This window comes from Entelurus aequoreus, linkage group LG08 (genome assembly GCF_033978785.1).
Source record: "Entelurus aequoreus isolate RoL-2023_Sb linkage group LG08, RoL_Eaeq_v1.1, whole genome shotgun sequence".
NCBI lineage: Eukaryota > Metazoa > Chordata > Actinopteri > Syngnathiformes > Syngnathidae > Entelurus > Entelurus aequoreus.
Genome location: NC_084738.1, coordinates 5,419,637 through 5,436,999, shown reverse-complemented (window position 1 = coordinate 5,436,999; position 17,363 = coordinate 5,419,637). Strand labels below are relative to the sequence as shown.

Here is a 17,363-nt window from a genome sequence, read left to right as displayed (position 1 = left end):
AGTCTGTTGTCATGCAGTCAACCATGACACAGCGGGCGGTACAGCTCGGTCGGTAGAGAGGCCGTTTGATCCCCGCTCAAGCCATCCTGGTCACTACCGTTGTGTCCTTGGGCAAGACACTTTACCCTACCTGCTCCCAGTGCCACCCACACCGGTTTAAATGCAACTCAGATATTGGTGTGGGGTGGCGTGGCCTGCGGACATGCAGCGAAGCGGGGTGTGTCAGGACCGGCTTCGAGATTAGTGACAGGTGTGTAGATGACACAGCTGTGAGTGTTTGTCTGATCACCTGTCGCTCTGTTAAAGGCAGCAGTCGGGAAGGAGAGGGGGGGGGGGGGGGGGGGGGGGGGGTGTTGTTGATGGTGGAGAACGAGCGAGAGCGAGAGAAACTTTAAAGGCCTACTGAAAGCCACTACTAGCGACCACGCAGTCTGATAGTTTATATATCAATGATGAAATCTTAACATTGCAACACATGCCAATACGGCCGGGTTAACTTATAAAGTGACATTTTAAACTTCCCGGGAAATATCCGGCTGAAACGTCGCGGTATGATGACGTATGTGCATGACGAAGTCAGTTTAACGGAAGTTATGGTACCCCGTAGAATCCTATACAAAAAGCTCTGTTTTCATTTCATAATTCCACAGTATTCTGGACATCTTTTGCAATTTGTTTAATGAACAATGAAGGCTGCAAAGAAGACAGTTGTAGGTGGGATCGGTGTATTAGCAGCGGACTACAGCAACACAACCAGGAGGACTTTGTTGGAGAGCAGACGCGCTAGCCGCCGACCTCACCTTGACTTCCTACGTCTCCGGGCCGCCAAACGCATCGGGTGAAGTCCTTCGTCCTTCTGCCGATCGCTGGAACGCAGGTGAGCACGGGTGTTGATGAGCAGATGAGGGCTGGCTGGCGTAGGTGGAGAGCTAATGTTTTTAGCATAGCTCTGTGCGGTCCGGTTGCTAAGTTAGCTTCAATGGCGTCGTTAGCACAGCATTGTTAACCTTCGCCAGCCTGGAAAGCATTAACCGTGTATTTACATGTCCATGGTTTAATAGTATTGTTGATTTTCTATCTATCCTTCCAGTCAGGGGTTTATTTTTTTTGTTTCTATATGCAGTTAAAGCACGATGCTATCACGTTAGCTCGTAGCTAAAGCATTTCGCCGATGTATTGTCGTGGAGATAAAAGGCACTGAATGTCCATTTGGCGTTCTCGACTCTCATTTTCAAGAGGATATAGTATCCCAGGTGGTTTAAAATACAAATCCGTGATCCACAATAGAAAAAGGAGAGAGTGTGGAATCCAATGAGCCAGCTTGTACCTAAGTTACGGTCAGAGCGAAAAAAGATACGTCCATCACTGCCTCTCAAGTCCTTCACTGTAACGTTCCTCATCTACGAATCTTTCATCCTCGCTCAAATTAATGGGGTAATCATCACTTTCTCGGTCCGAATCTCTCTCGCTCCATTGTAAACAACGGGGAATTGTGAGGAATACTAGCTCCTGTGACGTCACGCTACTTCTGCTACAGGCAAGGCTTTTTTTAATCAGAGACCAAAAGTTGCGAATTTTATCGTCGATTTTCTCTACTAAATCCTTTCAGCAAAAATATGGCAATATCGCGAAATGATCAAGTATGACACATAGAATGGATCTGCTATTCCCGTTTAAATAAAAAAAAATCATTTCAGTAGGCCTTTAACATGGCTGAAAAACACAAGGACAACTTATTGCAAAATAAATCATAGTTCGCAAAGATGAACACGGCTGTCATGTCCGTCATTGGTGGTCCTGAGAACCCGGAGGAGCAAGACCTCCACAATTTGCACATTGGAACCGGAGGAGCAAGACCTCCACAATTTGCAGGTCTGCAGGCCACGCCCCCCCACCCCACAATTGGGCTTCACTATGTTAAGTTAAGTTAAAGTACCAATGATTGTCAGTAAAAGCGCGTTGAGTCACTAGAGAAAAAGCGCTAAATAAATATAATTCACTTCACTTCACAGCAAACTCATGTTTAGTCTTGTTGCTTTGCGTGGGATGCGGACTGGACTGAAAGTGAAACATGTTTATTTGTCGACTGGGTCATGTTTTAGGCTGTGAAGAAAGAAGAAGAAAAAAGTAAAATGTTAGCTCAAACTGGGGGTTTTAGGTGCTGGACACATGAGCCAATAGACATTCAACTCAATAGGAATGTATTTATTAACATTGAACATACAGTAATTAGCATTTTATATATACATATATACAAACTTTGCAATAATACACAATATTATTTTATACAGTTGCATCAGGTGTGCAAAGTGCAATACAATTCAACATGGCTTGCATTAGAACACTAATTAAAACAAAATGTAAATGCCATGAAAAATGGCTTCAACAAACCAGAATGGCCGACTCCAAACTTTTTCCACTGAAAAATTAAAGCCTGCGGGGACATTTTGATATCTTTCATTTTTAAAACCATTACAATGTATTTTTTTTTTTTTTTTTACCATTTATTCATAGCATTTTTAAAAATAAGTATTTTCTTTTAAAAGAATCATGTTTGATAACATTAATAATAATGTTCTATTCAGATCTGTCAATTTTATTTTTTCATATTTTACGCTATTTTTCGTAAAAAAAAAACCAAAATAAACACGTAATTTTTGTGGCAATAACTACAAAATAAAATAAAAAATACAACATTTCCTCCAAAAAAACTTTCAAAGTGGAATATTTGATGTGAAATAATTGTAGACCTAAACACATTAATAATTCATAACAAAATTGATTTTGATTCATTATTATTTTTTGAGCAATGACAACTCCCATTAAAATCTTCTGCGACCCGTAGTGTCAAAAATAAGTCATACATTTAAAAAAATAATAATTTAAACACTTACATTTTTAGATCAACTTCAGATCTACATGTCAATTATAATTGTAATAATTTTAATTAACAAAACATTTTAATACGAAGGTTAATGTGTCTTTTTTCCATAATTTTTTTTTAACACTGAATTCTTTGCCTTTGAATTTTGTAGACTCCATTTTTTTTTTTTACATCAAATTATGCTGACAATTTCATTGAATGAAATTTTGTGAGAAAAAAATGGTGCTTAAAATAATGTTTTAAAATGTAGTGTGTACAAATTTAGTTTATTTTGAATTAAATGTGTAAAAATTCAGTGCATAAAAATACTATGTAGAAAAAATATTTGTTGCTTCAAAACTCACCTCGTTAGCTGGCTCGGAGAACGATTGCTTCAGTCTTAATTTGCCAGAAGTGAGTGTTGAGTTTTGAAGCAACAAATATTTCTGCGCTGAATTTTTAAAACACAAATCTTGGTCATGCATTTTTATTCAGTGAAATTGTCAGCAACATTTGATGCAACAAAAAAAAAGAAAAATGCAGTTACATTAATTCAGTGTCCAAAAAAGGCTTTCATAATAAAGAAAAAAAAAAAACCTCTGTAGTTTAATATTTAATAATGTATCTCATTAATAACTCTATTTTTAGAATATGCTGAGGGTGAATAAAAATGGCACCCAACATAATACATGATATTACGTAAATGGATGACATGGCACAGCATGTATTTTTACTGTAAAATCACATTAAATAAGGTGTTGATTGTACATTTATATATGAATAGAATTGCCACACCGCGGTGAAGGAGGTCTTGTCTTGGTTTTTTTGTGTCTTGTGAATTTTATGTTTTACTTTGAAAAGTAACTCTCCTCTCGTTTCAGGTCACTTGCCCTTCCTTATATGTAGAGATGTCCGATAATGGCTTTTTTGCTGATATCCGATATTCCGATATTGTCCAACTCTTAATTACCGATTCCGATATCAACCGATACCGATATATACAGTCGTGGAATTAACACATTATTATGCCTAATTTTGTTGTGATGCCCCGCTGGATGCATTAAACAATGTACCGTATTTTTCCGACTATAAGTTGCAGTTTTTTTCATAGTTTGGCCGGGCGTGCGACTTATACTCAGGAGCGACTTATGTGTGAAATTAGCGTAAAATATCCAATAATATTATTGACGTAAGAGACTAGACGTATAAGATTTCATGGGATTTAGCGATTAGGAGTGACAGATTGTTTGGTAAACGTATAGCATGTTCTATATGTTATAGTTATTTGAATGACTCTTACCATAATATGTTACGTTAACATACCAGTTGGTTATTTATGCCTCATATAACGTACACTTATTCAGCCTGTTGTTCACTATTCTTTAGACATTTTAAATTGCCTTTCAAATGTCTATTCTTGCTGTTGGCTTTTATCAAATACATTTCCCAAAAAAATGCGACTTGTACTCCAGTGCGACTTATATATGTTTTTTTTTCTTCTTTATTATGCATTTTCAGCCGGTGCGACTTATACTCCGGAGCGATTTATAGTCCAAAAAATACGGTAATTACAATTTTAAAAGGTGTTACTAACCGTCCAGAAGTTTACAACGGTTTATCATTATACTGTTTACCATAACATCCCTAGTTGATAGTTTTAATTTGTCACTAGCGCTACAAGTAAGATAATTGTGTTTCCTCCTTTTTGGAGTGATTTTCGGTTTGTTCACATTTTGTGAAACATTTTTCGCCTAGTTGTTAAAGTTTATAGCCATTGTTGTTTTGCCCTGACTCAAGAGGTGAAAAGTGAACTTTTCAAAATAAAAGCCTGCCGGATTACTCCCCACCTCTGCATCTGAGTCCTATTTCTGACCCAGGCCTGACAAGAAAAGAGTACCGTATTTTTTGGACTATAAGTCGCAGTTTTTTCCATAGTTTGGCCGGGGGTGCGACTTATACTCAGGAGCGACTTATGTGTGAAATGATGAACACATTAGCGTAAAACATCCAATAATATTATTGATGTCATTCACGTAAGAGACTAGACGTATAAGATTTCATGGGATTTAGCGATTAGGAGTGACAGATTGTTTGGTAAACGTATAGCATGTTCTATATGTTATAGTTATTTGAATGACTCTTACCATAATATGTGAGGTTAACATAGCAGTTGGTTATTTATGCCTCATATAACGTACACTTATTCAGCCTGTTGTTCACTATTCTTTACACATTTTAAATTGCCTTTCAAATGTCTATTCTTGCTGTTGGCTTTTATCAAATACATTTCCCCAAAAAATGCGACTTATACTCCAGTGCGACTTATATATGTTTTTTTCCTACTTTATTATGCATTTTCGGCCGGAGCGACTTATACTCCGAAAAATACGGTAATTGTGTTTCCTCCTTTTGGAGTGATTTTCAGTTTGTTCACATTTTGTGAAACCTTTTTCGCCTAGTTGTTAAAGTTTATAGCCATTGTTATTTTGCCCTGACTCAAGAGGTGAAAAGTGAACTTTTCAAAATAAAAGCCTGCTCGATTACTCCCCACCTCTGCATCTGAGTCCTATTTCTGACCCAGGCCTGACAATAGAGTATATATAAAACATGTATTTGTCCATATTCCATAATGAAAGGATCAATAGTAGAGATGTCTGATATCGGCCTGCCGATATTATCGGCCGATATATGCTTTAAAATGTAATATCAGAAATTATCGGTATCGTTTTTTTTATTATCGGTAGCTCTTTGTTTTGTTTTTTTATTAAATCCACATAAAAAACACAAGATACACTTACAATTAGTGCACCAAGCCAAAAAACCTCCCTCCCCCATTTACACTCATTCACACAAAAGGGTTGTTTCTTTCTGTTATTAATATTCTGCTTCCTACATTATATATCAATATATATCAATACAGTCTGCAAGGGATACAGTCCGTAAGCACACATGATTGTGCGTGCTGCTGGTCCACTAATAGTACTAACCTTTAACAGTTAATTTTACTCATTTTCATTAATTACTAGTTTCTATGTAACTGTTTTTATATTGTTTTACTTTCTTTTTTATTCAATAATTTTTTTTAAATTTATTTATCTTATTTTATTTAATTATTTTTTTCAAAAAGGACCTTATCTTCACCATACCTGGTTGTCCAAATTAGGCATAATAATGTGTTAATTCCACGACTGCATATATCGGTTGATATCGGTATCAGTAATTAAGAGTTGGACAATATCGGATATCGGCAAAAAAGCCATTATCGGACATCCCTAATCAATAGCACATGTTCTGTATAATAATGGTGTACAGTATGTACAGTACAAGCATGGCCAGAAATATGACATGTTTTTAGACGTGCTGTGAAAGCAGTTTACCCAGCAATCCTTGCGATTAGAAGGCCAACGCCGACTCAGCATTTTCTCACGGGGTCGCTCCCGGTCGCTGTCACGTCGTCAAAGTGTCAGTGCGACGTATCGGACGAACAGAGCGACTACGCTAGGCGTAGTAGCACGGCGACACCAGCAGGTCGGTGAGGACCAGCAGCTGGTCGTCGGTGAAGCGCTGGCGGTGCTCCTGCCAGTTGTCGTGGTGAGTGCGCCTGAACTCGGACAAGGTCTTCTTCACCGTCATCTTGGGAGCACAAACAACACGTTCCCAACTCTGGAAGATTCCGCGCCCGGCGGCACACACAAGTATTGGGACACCATTCCTTTTTGCAGCTCCTCTGGGACGGGACGAGGCTCCAGACGTCTTTTATTGATGTTGATGGCGCTCTTCCACACCACACTCATCTGAGCATGTGTCTAGTTGACCCCCCCACCCCCCCATCATGGCAAATATTAAAACAATAACACTGCCATTCCTTTGAGCTGCTTTGTGCTGTAAAATGTATTTCTTCTAAAATACATTTTCTAAATAATGTCATTCAGACAAAATCTCCCCAAACTTGTCCCATTATTTTGTGCTAAGTTACTGACGTTAATACGGTTTTATTAATATAAAAATATTGCCACAAGAAGTATTCTGAGTTGAACAACAAATGTACGTGTGTGAATGGGGGGCAGATAATATAGTTTATACTTTTTCTGCTCCTTTAAATTTATGATTTATTTAACTCTTGTGTAATGTTCATATTGTTGTTACTCAGCCAGCGTTTGTGGGTCTGATGGACCCGTTGCATTTTGTGGTTTTTAATGCCTCACAATCAAACACTTTTATGTTCAAATACTGAACAGATGTTTATTGGGATAAGGTAAACATCTGTTCAGTATTTGAACATAAAAGTGTTTATTGGGATAAGGTAAACATCTGTTCAGTATTTGAACATAAAAGTGTTTGATTGTGAGGCATTAAAAGCCACAAAATGCAACGGGTCCATCAGACCCACAAACGCTGTCTGAGTAACAACAATATGAACGTCTCTGCCAGTTTCTGCATCCCGCAGGGATTCTTCTTTTGTGTTTCTGCACCTGCGCTTCCCACACAAGGTTGCAACATTGTTTGTCAACACTGTCTGCTCTCATTTTCTCGCACATTTGACCCTCTGATGTTGCGTCGACCAGCATTCCTCCAATAGGGAATTCAAATTGCTAGTCTCTCCCAGATTCTTTTTATGGCAATAAGCTGATGTTTATATTCAATCAACAGGCAGCAGTTGGTATTTTGTGGTTTATTCTCCAAGCTTAGAGGACAAACGTGAGACCAATCCAGCAAACCAGCGTTCCCCAGCCCGGTCCAGATCGGTCTAGCTCGGTCTTCCCTCAAACCCCCGGAAGTCCCGTGATCTTCCCTCTGTCCCTCGCCCCCACTCCCTGTGTTTAGACTACTCCGAGTTATCTCTACTCTGACACATTCCAATCCAGAAGGCCAACACCTTACTATGAGACTCAAAAGAAGGAAGAATACTAGCTATTCTTTATATGACTATAGGAGTTTAGAAAGAAGTAACACTTAAATATGGATATGATTCTGATCTGCTTCCAACAGTACCTACACTCTGTCCTCCTCCTGTCTAGGCCTGCTGTGTGTGTGTGTGGTACACAGAACATCAATTTCCACACTTCTATTAGCCCCGGGTCCAGTGGACCCAGACATCTTATATGTAATAGAAATGTGTAGGGGGTGTGTATGGTGTGTGGTCATTAAATATGTATTCTGATATATGTTCTTCACAGAAAATGAGCCAAAGTCAGTGAGTCTCAGTTTGAAAAATTAATTGTATCATTTTTCTTTTAATAAAAAATGAAAACGGGTCCCACAGACCCGAACACCACACCAGGGTTAAATGATAGAGTGATTGTTTTGTGTTGACCTTGAATGAATGAAATCAAAACTTCACCCATTCAGTTGTGCTAAAAAATATTTTAGTCTATAATAGTTTTTATGTTATTAACATTTTATAGTGTTTGATATTAACATGTAATTGATGTGTTATTATGTATAACTTGTCCCATTTGTTCGTGCTACAATTTTTTATTTTTTTCTGTAATAGTTTTTGTTATCAACGTTTTATAGTTTTTATGTTCAAGTGTAATTGTGTTTTTATAAATAACAAGCCCCCACAACCATGGCAAAAAAATCTCCCCAAAATTGTCCCATTCCTTTGTGCTGCAAAAACGTTTTGTCTAACTATTATAGTTTTAATGTTAACGTTTTTAAAGTTTGTTATTAACGTGTAATGAATGTGTTATTTAAAACCAGCCCCCAGCCATGTCAAAATCTCCCCAAATTTGTCCCATTTGTTTTTGCTACAATTTGTCTGTTATAGTTTTTGTTATTAACGCTTTATAGTTTTTATGTTAGCGTTTTATAGTTTTTATGTTATTAATGAGTAAGTAATGTGTTATTATTTACAACCATCCCTCCCAACTATGTCAAAACCTCCCCAAACTTGTCCCATTTGTTTTTGCTACAATTTTTTTGTCTATTATAGTTTTTGTTATTAACGCCTTATAGTTTTTATGTTAACGTTTTATAGTTTTCATGTTATTAATGAGTAAGTAATGTGTTATTATTTACAACCATCCCCCCCAACTAAGTCAAAATCTCCCCAAACTCGTCCCAATCGTTTGTGCTGCAAAATAGTTTTGGTCTGTTAGTTTTTATGTTAACCTTTTATAGTTTTGATGTTCTTAACGTGTAATAAATGTGTTATTTGTAACCAGCCCAACCTGTCAAACTCTCCCCAAACTTGTTCAAAGTTCAAGTTAAAGTACCCATGATTGTCACACACACACACACTAGGAGTGGCAAAATGATTCTCTGCATTTGACCCATCACCCTTGATCACCCCCTGGGAGGTGAGGGGAGCAGTGAGCAGCAGCGGCGGCCGCGCCCGGGAATCATTTTTAGTGATTCAACCCCCAATTCCAACCCTTGACGCTGAGTGCCATACCTTTTTTGCAGCAATTGTTTGTTTTTGTTTTACTGTAACAGTTTTTTTAATTAACGTTTTATAGTACTAACATGTTATTAACGTGTTATTATGCACAACAAGCCCCCCCCCCACACACACCTTGTCAAAATCTCCCCAAATCTGTCCCGTTTGTTTCTGCTGCAAATGTTTTTGTCTTAGACAATGGGTATCACTATATGTAAAGCGCTTTCAGTCACTAGAGAAAAGCGCTATATAAATATAAACATGTAAATAACATTTTATTATCCATAACAAGTCACAACACCTTGTCAAAATATCCCCATATTTGTTCAATTTGTTTGAGCTACATTTGTGCTGCAACATTTTTTTGTCCAACTATTATCATTTGTTATGTTTTGGGGCCCGTAATGAATAATAACGCGTTAATAACATAAAAACTATAATAGCTAGACAAATCGTTTTTGTAGCACAAAATGTGGGGAGATTTTGACAAGGTTTAGTGGGGTGGATGACGTCACTCGTCAGAAAATGTTTTGAAGAAAAACTTAAGGAATGGCAGTGTTGTTTTCATGTTTGCAACAATAAGAGGGGCCAACTTCACTCTGGTCTTCAAGAGCCCTCTCAGATGTTCCCCAACGTTGGAAAGCACACAATTGTACAAAATGATGATTCAGAAGTCTAGTTGGGGGGTGTCCAAACCTTTTCCCTACTGATGGTCGCATATGGAAAAATTAACGGCTGCGGGACGGCAGCTTGGATACTATTTGTGCATTCAAATGCTAAAAGTAATCCGATAAACATTTGCTAAATTATCCAAACAAAACAGTTTAGCTTCATGAGACAAAGCTTATCAGTGGAATGTTCAATAATTAATCTCATTAAAGATAACGGAAAATAAAGTAAAAATTGAACTGAAAGAAATATTAAAGGATGCATGGGGTTTCACTTTGATACATTTTGTGCATTAAAGATGATATATCTAATACAGGGGTCACCAACGCGGTGCCCGCGGGCACCAGGTAGCCCGTAAGGACCAGATGAGTAGCCCGCTGGCCTGTTCTAAAAATAGCTCAAATAGCAGCACTTACCAGTGAGCTGCCTCTATTTTTTAAATTGTATTTATTTACTAGTAAGCTGGTCTCACTTTGCTCGACATTTTTAATTCTAAAAGAGACAAAACTCAAATAGAATTTGAAAATCCAAGAAAATATTTTAAAGACTTGGTCTTCACTTGTTTAAATAAATTCATTAATTTTTGACTTTGCTTCTTGTAACTTTCAGAAAGACAATTTTAGAGAAAAAATATACAACCTTAAAAATGATTTTAGGATTTTTAAACACATATACCTTTTTACCTTTTAAATTCCTTCCTCTTCTTTCCTGACAATTTAAATCAATGTTCATGGACAATAATGCACTATATTAATTTATATTATTGTTTTTATTGTAAAGAATAAAAAATAAATTTTAATTTAATTCTTCGTTTTAGCTTCTGTTTTTTCGACGAATAATATTTGTGAAATATTTCTTCAAACTTATTATGATTAAAATTTTAAAAAAATATTCTGGCAAATCTAGAAAATCTGTAGAATCAAATTTAAATCTTATTTCAAAGTCTTTTGAATTTCTTTTAAAAATTTTGTTCTGGAAAATCTAGAAGAAATAATGATTTGTCTTTGTTAGAAATATAGCTTGGTCCAATTTGTTATATATTCTAACAAAGTGCAGATTGGATTTTAACCTATTTAAAACATGTCATCAAAATTCTAAAATTAATCTTAATCAGGAAAAATTACTAATGATGTTCCATAAATTATTTTTTTAATTTTTTCAAAAAGATTCGAATTAGCTAGTTTTTCTCTTCTTTTTTTCGGTTGAATTTTGAATTTTAAAGAGTCGAAATTGAAGATAAACTATGTTTCAAAATTTAATTGTCATTTTTTTCGTGTTTTCTCCTCTTTTAAACCATTCAATTAAGTGTAAATATCATTAATTATTAATAATAACAGAGTTAAAAGTAAATTGAGCAAATTGGCTATTTCTGGCAATTTATTTAAGTGTGTATCAAACTGGTAGCCCTTCGCATTAATCACTACCCAAGAAGTAGCTCTTGCTTTCAAAAAGGTTGGTGACCCCTGCTCAAATAAGTAATTCATGTAATTTTCACCTAACGACAAGGGCCACAAAAAGAACAAAAATGGCCCCACTTTGGACACCCCTTATCTAGCCCAACAGCTGATTGATTTATTGATGAAAAGGTGAAAAAAATTTAAAAAAAAAAAAAAAAAATTGATGAAAAGGTGTGTCCCAATACTTGCCAAAATGCATCTCTAGAAGTTCTAAAAGGGTGTGTGGTCAGGTTTTTACTACAAACTACTTTCTCAGTACACACAAGTTAGTAGATACAACTTTTTCACCTCTGATACGATACCAATATTGCAGCCTTGTGTATTGGCCCATACCAATATTGATCATACATGCTTTTATCATTTTGTAGTGTGGAACGTTGGAAAAGGTTTGATCAAGTGACATTAGTCAAACAGCGAACAATGGTAAGTATGAAAAACACTCGTTATTAACCGTCTGGAGTGGATGTATGCTGTTTTAAAGTTGAAGAAGCGTGGTAATTGTTTTTGGTGACCCCTAGTGGCCACAATAATTAAGTTAATCTCCTTATTAGGGTTGTCCCCATACCAATATTTTGGTACCGGTGCCAAAATGTTTTTCGATACTTTGATACTTTTCTAAATAAAGGGCACCACAAAAAATGGCATTATTGGCTTTATTTTAACAAAAAATCTTACAGTATATTAAACATATGTTTATTATTGCAAGTTTGTCCTTAAATAAAATAGTGAACATACAAGACAACTTGTCTTTAGTAGTAAGTGAGCAAACAAAGGCTCCTAATTTAGTCTGCTGACATATGCAGTAACATATTGTGTCATTTATCATTCTATTATTTTGTCAACATTATTAAGGACAAGCGGTAGAAAATGAATTATTAATCCACTTGTTCATTTACTGTTAATATCTGCTTACTTTCTCTTTTAACATGTTCTATCTACACTTCTGTTCAAATGTAATAATCACATTTTCTTCTGTTTGATACTTTACATTAGTTTTGGATGATACCACAAATTTGGGTATCAATCCGATACCAAGTCGTTACAGGATCATACAATGGTCTTAATTTAAGTCCTCGTGTGACCAGGGACATATTTCCTGAGTTTATAAACATTAATATACATTTTTTTTAAACGAAAAAAGGTTTTGTGATGCTAAAAAATATTGATGTAATCATAGTAGTATCTACTAGATATTTTTCTGTACTTGATATCACTACAGTGGATGTCAGGTGTAGATCCACCCATGGCGTTTGTTAACATTGTGACGGCGGTGAGCTACGGTGTGTAGTGAAGCATGTTTAGCTATTCCTCGTCCTGCAGGGATGATACTTGTAAGAAACTTACTTTATTTGTCACCGTGGAAACAAGGATTAGTGATTTAGAAGTAGCTAAAACACTGCAGACTGCGAATGGACGTTAGCCGCTAACTAGCTAGCCATGTCTTAAAGCACCTCTTCCTGAAGCGTTTCAGTGTTATAACTTCACCTTTATTGTTAGTTTTTAAGCCAAAATGAGTCAGTTCTCCCTTTTCTGTCTACACACTGTGTCTGCTTGTAAGTACTCCGTGCTTGTGCGCTGCCGAACATGCTCCTCTGCTCGTAAAACCAGCAATGACACGACGACGCTCGTTAAAAAAAAGGGAGGGGGGGATACTTTTTAGAGGCGGTATAGTACCGAATATGATTAATTAGTATCGCGGTACTATACTAGTATACCGTACAACCCTACTCCTGATGCATTAAGTTGAATGATGCGGACACGTTTGTTACTGGATTCTATCTGATAAACTTCTGCCTTGGAGACTTTCTATGTGTAAGTAACATGCAACTTTAATTATTTAATACTTGTTAATATTGGCAAATCAATGCACTGCAAAAAGTCAGTGTTGAAAAACAAGAAAACAAATACAAAAATGAGGGGTATTTTATTTGAACTAAGCAAAATGATCTGCCAATAGAACAAGAACATTCGGCTTGTCAAGACTTTCCAAAACAAGTCAAATCAGCTAACCTCAATGAAGCCAAAAATAGCTTAAAATAAGTATATTCTCACTAATAACAAGTGCACTTTTCTTGGTAGAAAAAAAAAGAGACCTTTTTGCTCAATATGTTGAAAAATATTGTTAAATGAAGTAAATGCTAGTGCCATTATCTTGACATAATGATATGCGCTCGGCATCATGATTTTTTTTTTCAAGCTTGAAATAAAATGTATTACTTTAAAAAAAGTAGTTTTATACTTGTGAGTGTTGATGACACAGCTTTGCAACACTTGATATTTCAATAAAAGGAGCACAACTATGGAACTCTTTACCGGACACTTTGAAAAGTATACCTGCACTTGTCACTTTCAAAAAACAAACACAATTATGGCTAGTTGAGCAACAATCGTGTTCCCATGTTTAGTTTTTACTCATTTTTACTCATTGGTTTTTATCTAGTCTGCACTTTGTCTGTGTTATTACTATCATTATTATCAACTCATTCTATTTTCTATTTTCCTATTTTAATGATGTTGGATCTGTGTTGTTGTTGTTGTTGGGGACAAGTGTTGTAAATGAGCTTTGGCTACAAACACTGTGATGCATGCATCGGATAACTGTTTCAGATGTCTATGTTTCTGTATCTGTCCCTATTTCAAATAAACCTCTATAATAATAATAATATTCTAGTTTCAAGCATGTTTGACTCAATATAGCTCATCAAATCTCAGCAACAAGCTGTAATATCTTACTGACATCATTTAGGACCAAAACACTTCAAACAAGTAAAAGACTCTAACATCAAATCTGCTTAGTGAGAATAATTATCTTATCAGACAGAAAATAAGCAAATATCACCCTTATTTGACATATTTCATCTTACTTAGATTTCACTTTTTGCAGTGTTTCATATTTTAGACGGCAATATCGTTTACTTTTTCTTCCGTATCTCTAGCCTATGTGCTATTGTGTGCTTTGCTGTTGAGTAGCTGCTGGCTCCTAACCTACAATGTTTACCTTTTGTAAATTACTTGACTAAAATACAAGCGTTGTGTGTTTATTGGAGGACATTTAGATGTTGACTGGCTGTCCAGCTTATTGAGCGAATATATATATGGAATATATATATATATATCGCGGGTTTGTCTCTGTGCGATATAGAAAATGACTATATCGTGATATTCGAGTATACGTTCTCACGCAGTTGCTTTTAGCTGCGGGCATTACACTACAGGCGTTTCTCATTTTTTCTTGTCTCTCCTTCTCACAGAGACATAAAACAAGCGCACCTTCTTACATGCGTCACATACTGTCGCGCGTGCAACGTCATACGCCCTCGCCGAGCAGAGAGGTAGCGGCATGGGTAACGTTAGCTGTGATGCTAGCGGAGTGGTGCGAGTGGTAATACGAGAGAAAGAAGGTGCGAATCTGGTAACAAATGAAGGAAGAATTAATTCCCAAGAAAAACCATCGTCTGGCGGTGGTTTGGCTTCAAGCGGGAAGATGTTGAACAGACAACCGTAATATGTCAAATATGCGGCAAAAGCGTTGCTACAAAAAGTAGCACCACTGCTAATTTGTAGCATCATTTGAAAAGTCACCCGCTAGAGAATGAAGAGTGCTTGAAACTCCGCATGTCAACATCTCCGTTCGGTGCCACACCCACAAAATGCCGAAACAGCCATTTCCACATCAACACCGTATGAAAAAAAATAGTCAACAACAGAAGGAGATAACGTCCGCAGGAACCTACCACATAGCGAAGGACGTACACTATTTGATTTCCTATTATGCAGCTCATTTTTATTTGACACTTATTGAAATATCTTGTGTGACATCATGCACAAAAGTGCACTTTATTAGTTTTAAACTATTGTAGTGGCGTTCTGTACAAAAAGTGCACTTTAATTTAGTGTTGTTTTGATATGTCATCTTAGTGACATCATGCACAAAAGTGCACTAATAGCTTGTTTTAAAATGTCTCTGACAATCTTGCCCTTGATATGAATGTTTGTGCCACTGCTTAATAACTGTTTAATAAATACACTTTTGCTAAATTGACTTAGTTGTGATTTCCCTCTCTGCATGAAAGTTTAAAAGTAGCATATATTAATGCAGTATGAAGAAGAATGTTGTAATGTAGAGACATAGAATCATCATACTGCTGTGATTATTTGCATCAAGTGTTCATTCAAGGCTAAGGCAAAATATCCACATATATATCGTGTATCGTGACATGGCCTAAAAATATGGAGATATTAATAAAAGGCCATATCGTCCAGCCCTTCGATATACGGTAATAGCATATTTGTTTTGCTGCTATCGGGACACCCCTAGTAACAAACACACCTGCATGATGCCTACGAAGATAACACTCATGTGTTTGTTATTGCAGTTATTGTTTGCAGCGATGTCCAACTGCACTGAGTGTCTAATATTTTCACCTAAATGTCATTTTCGCCCACATAGAAAGACTTAAAGGCCTACTGAAAGCCACTACTAGCGACCACGCAGTCTGATAGTTTATATATCAATGATGAAATCTTAACATTGCAACACATGCCAATACGGCCGGGTCAACTTATAAAGTGACATTTTAAATCTCCCGCTAAACTTCCGCTTGAAAAACTCCTTTGGATATGATTTATGCGCGTGACGTCACAAAATCCATGGAAGTGGTTGGACCCCATCGACCCAATATAAACACCTCTTGTTTTCTTCGACAAAATTCCACAGTATTGTGGACATCTGTGTTGGTGAATCTTTTGCAATTTGTTTAATGAACAATGGAGGCTGCAAAGAAGAACGTTGTAGGTGGGATGGATCGGTGTATTAGCGGCTAAGTACAATACTTACAGCAACACAACAAGGACTACTTACTACGCCTAGCCGATGCTTGCCGCCAAACCCACGGATGAAGTCCTTCGTCACGCCGTCGATCGCTGGAACGCAGGTGAGCACGGCTGTTGATGGGAAGATGAGGGCTGGCTGGCGTAGGTGGAGCGCTAATGTTTTATCATAGTTCTGTGAGGTCCGGTTGCTAAGTTGCTAAATTAGCCTTAGCGTCGTTAGCAACAGCATTGTTAAGCCTTACCAGGCTGAGAATTTTTAACCGTGTAGTTACATGTACATGGTTTAATAGTATTGTTGATCTTCTGTCTATCCTTCCAGTCAGGGGTTTATTTATTTTGTTTCTATCTTCATTTGAGAACGATGCTATCACGTTAGCTCAGTAGCTAAGTGTGTCACCGATGTATTGTCGTGGAGATAAAAGTCACTTTAAATGTCCATTTCGCGTTCTGGACTCTCATTTTCAAGAGGATATAGTATCCCAGGTGGTTTAAAATACAAATCCGTGATCCACAATAGAAACAGGAGAGAGTGTGGAATCCAATGAGCCAGCTTGTACTTAAGTTACGGTCAGAGTGAAAAAAGATACGTCCTGCACTGCACTCTAGTCCTTCACTGTAACGTTCCTCATCAACGAATCTTTCATCCTCGCTGAAATTAATGGGGTAATCGACGCTTTGTCGCTCCGAATCTCTCTCGCTCCATTGTAAACAACGGGGAATTGTGAGGAATACTAGCTCCTGTTACGTCACGCTACTTCCGCTACAGGCAAGGCTTTTTTTATCAGCGAGCAAAAGTTGCGAACTTTATTGTCGATGCTACTAAATCCTTTCAGCAAAAATATGGCAATATCGCGAAATGATCAAGTATGACACATAGAATGGATCTGCTATTCCCGTTTAAATAAAAAAAATGCATTTCAGTCGGCCTTTAAAACGACTTTGACGGCTCCGTTTTCTTCCTCGCAACGCTTTCCTGCTTGTGTGCGCGCTGATTAAAAGCTAACAAGCACACTGCTTATTTATTGATGCAAAAAGGCCGCGTACAAGCCCCACTCTAATTATTCAAAGCGCGAGCGAGGGGCTGCGGCGAAAGTGAGTGAGGACACAAAATCCCAATCAGAGAAGATGTAGTCATGAGTTATGAATGGCCCGCATTCAA

The 17,363-nt window shown here is 37.0% G+C and overlaps 1 protein-coding gene across 4 annotated transcripts in view; it reads right to left on the bottom strand.

Annotated features, from left to right (window-relative positions):
* Positions 1-2,190: 2,190 nt before the first annotated feature.
* The window catches only part of LOC133655332 (proteasome activator complex subunit 4B-like), a 128,855-nt gene continuing 113,682 nt past the window's right edge, over positions 2,191-17,363 (bottom strand). For all 4 annotated transcript variants that reach the window (XM_062055367.1, XM_062055368.1, XM_062055370.1 and 1 more), the window contains one exon: positions 2,191-6,496. In XM_062055367.1, the coding sequence (XP_061911351.1) occupies positions 6,362-6,496 (135 nt within the window). In that variant the 3' untranslated portion in view covers positions 2,191-6,361. The remainder of the gene's footprint in view (positions 6,497-17,363) is intronic.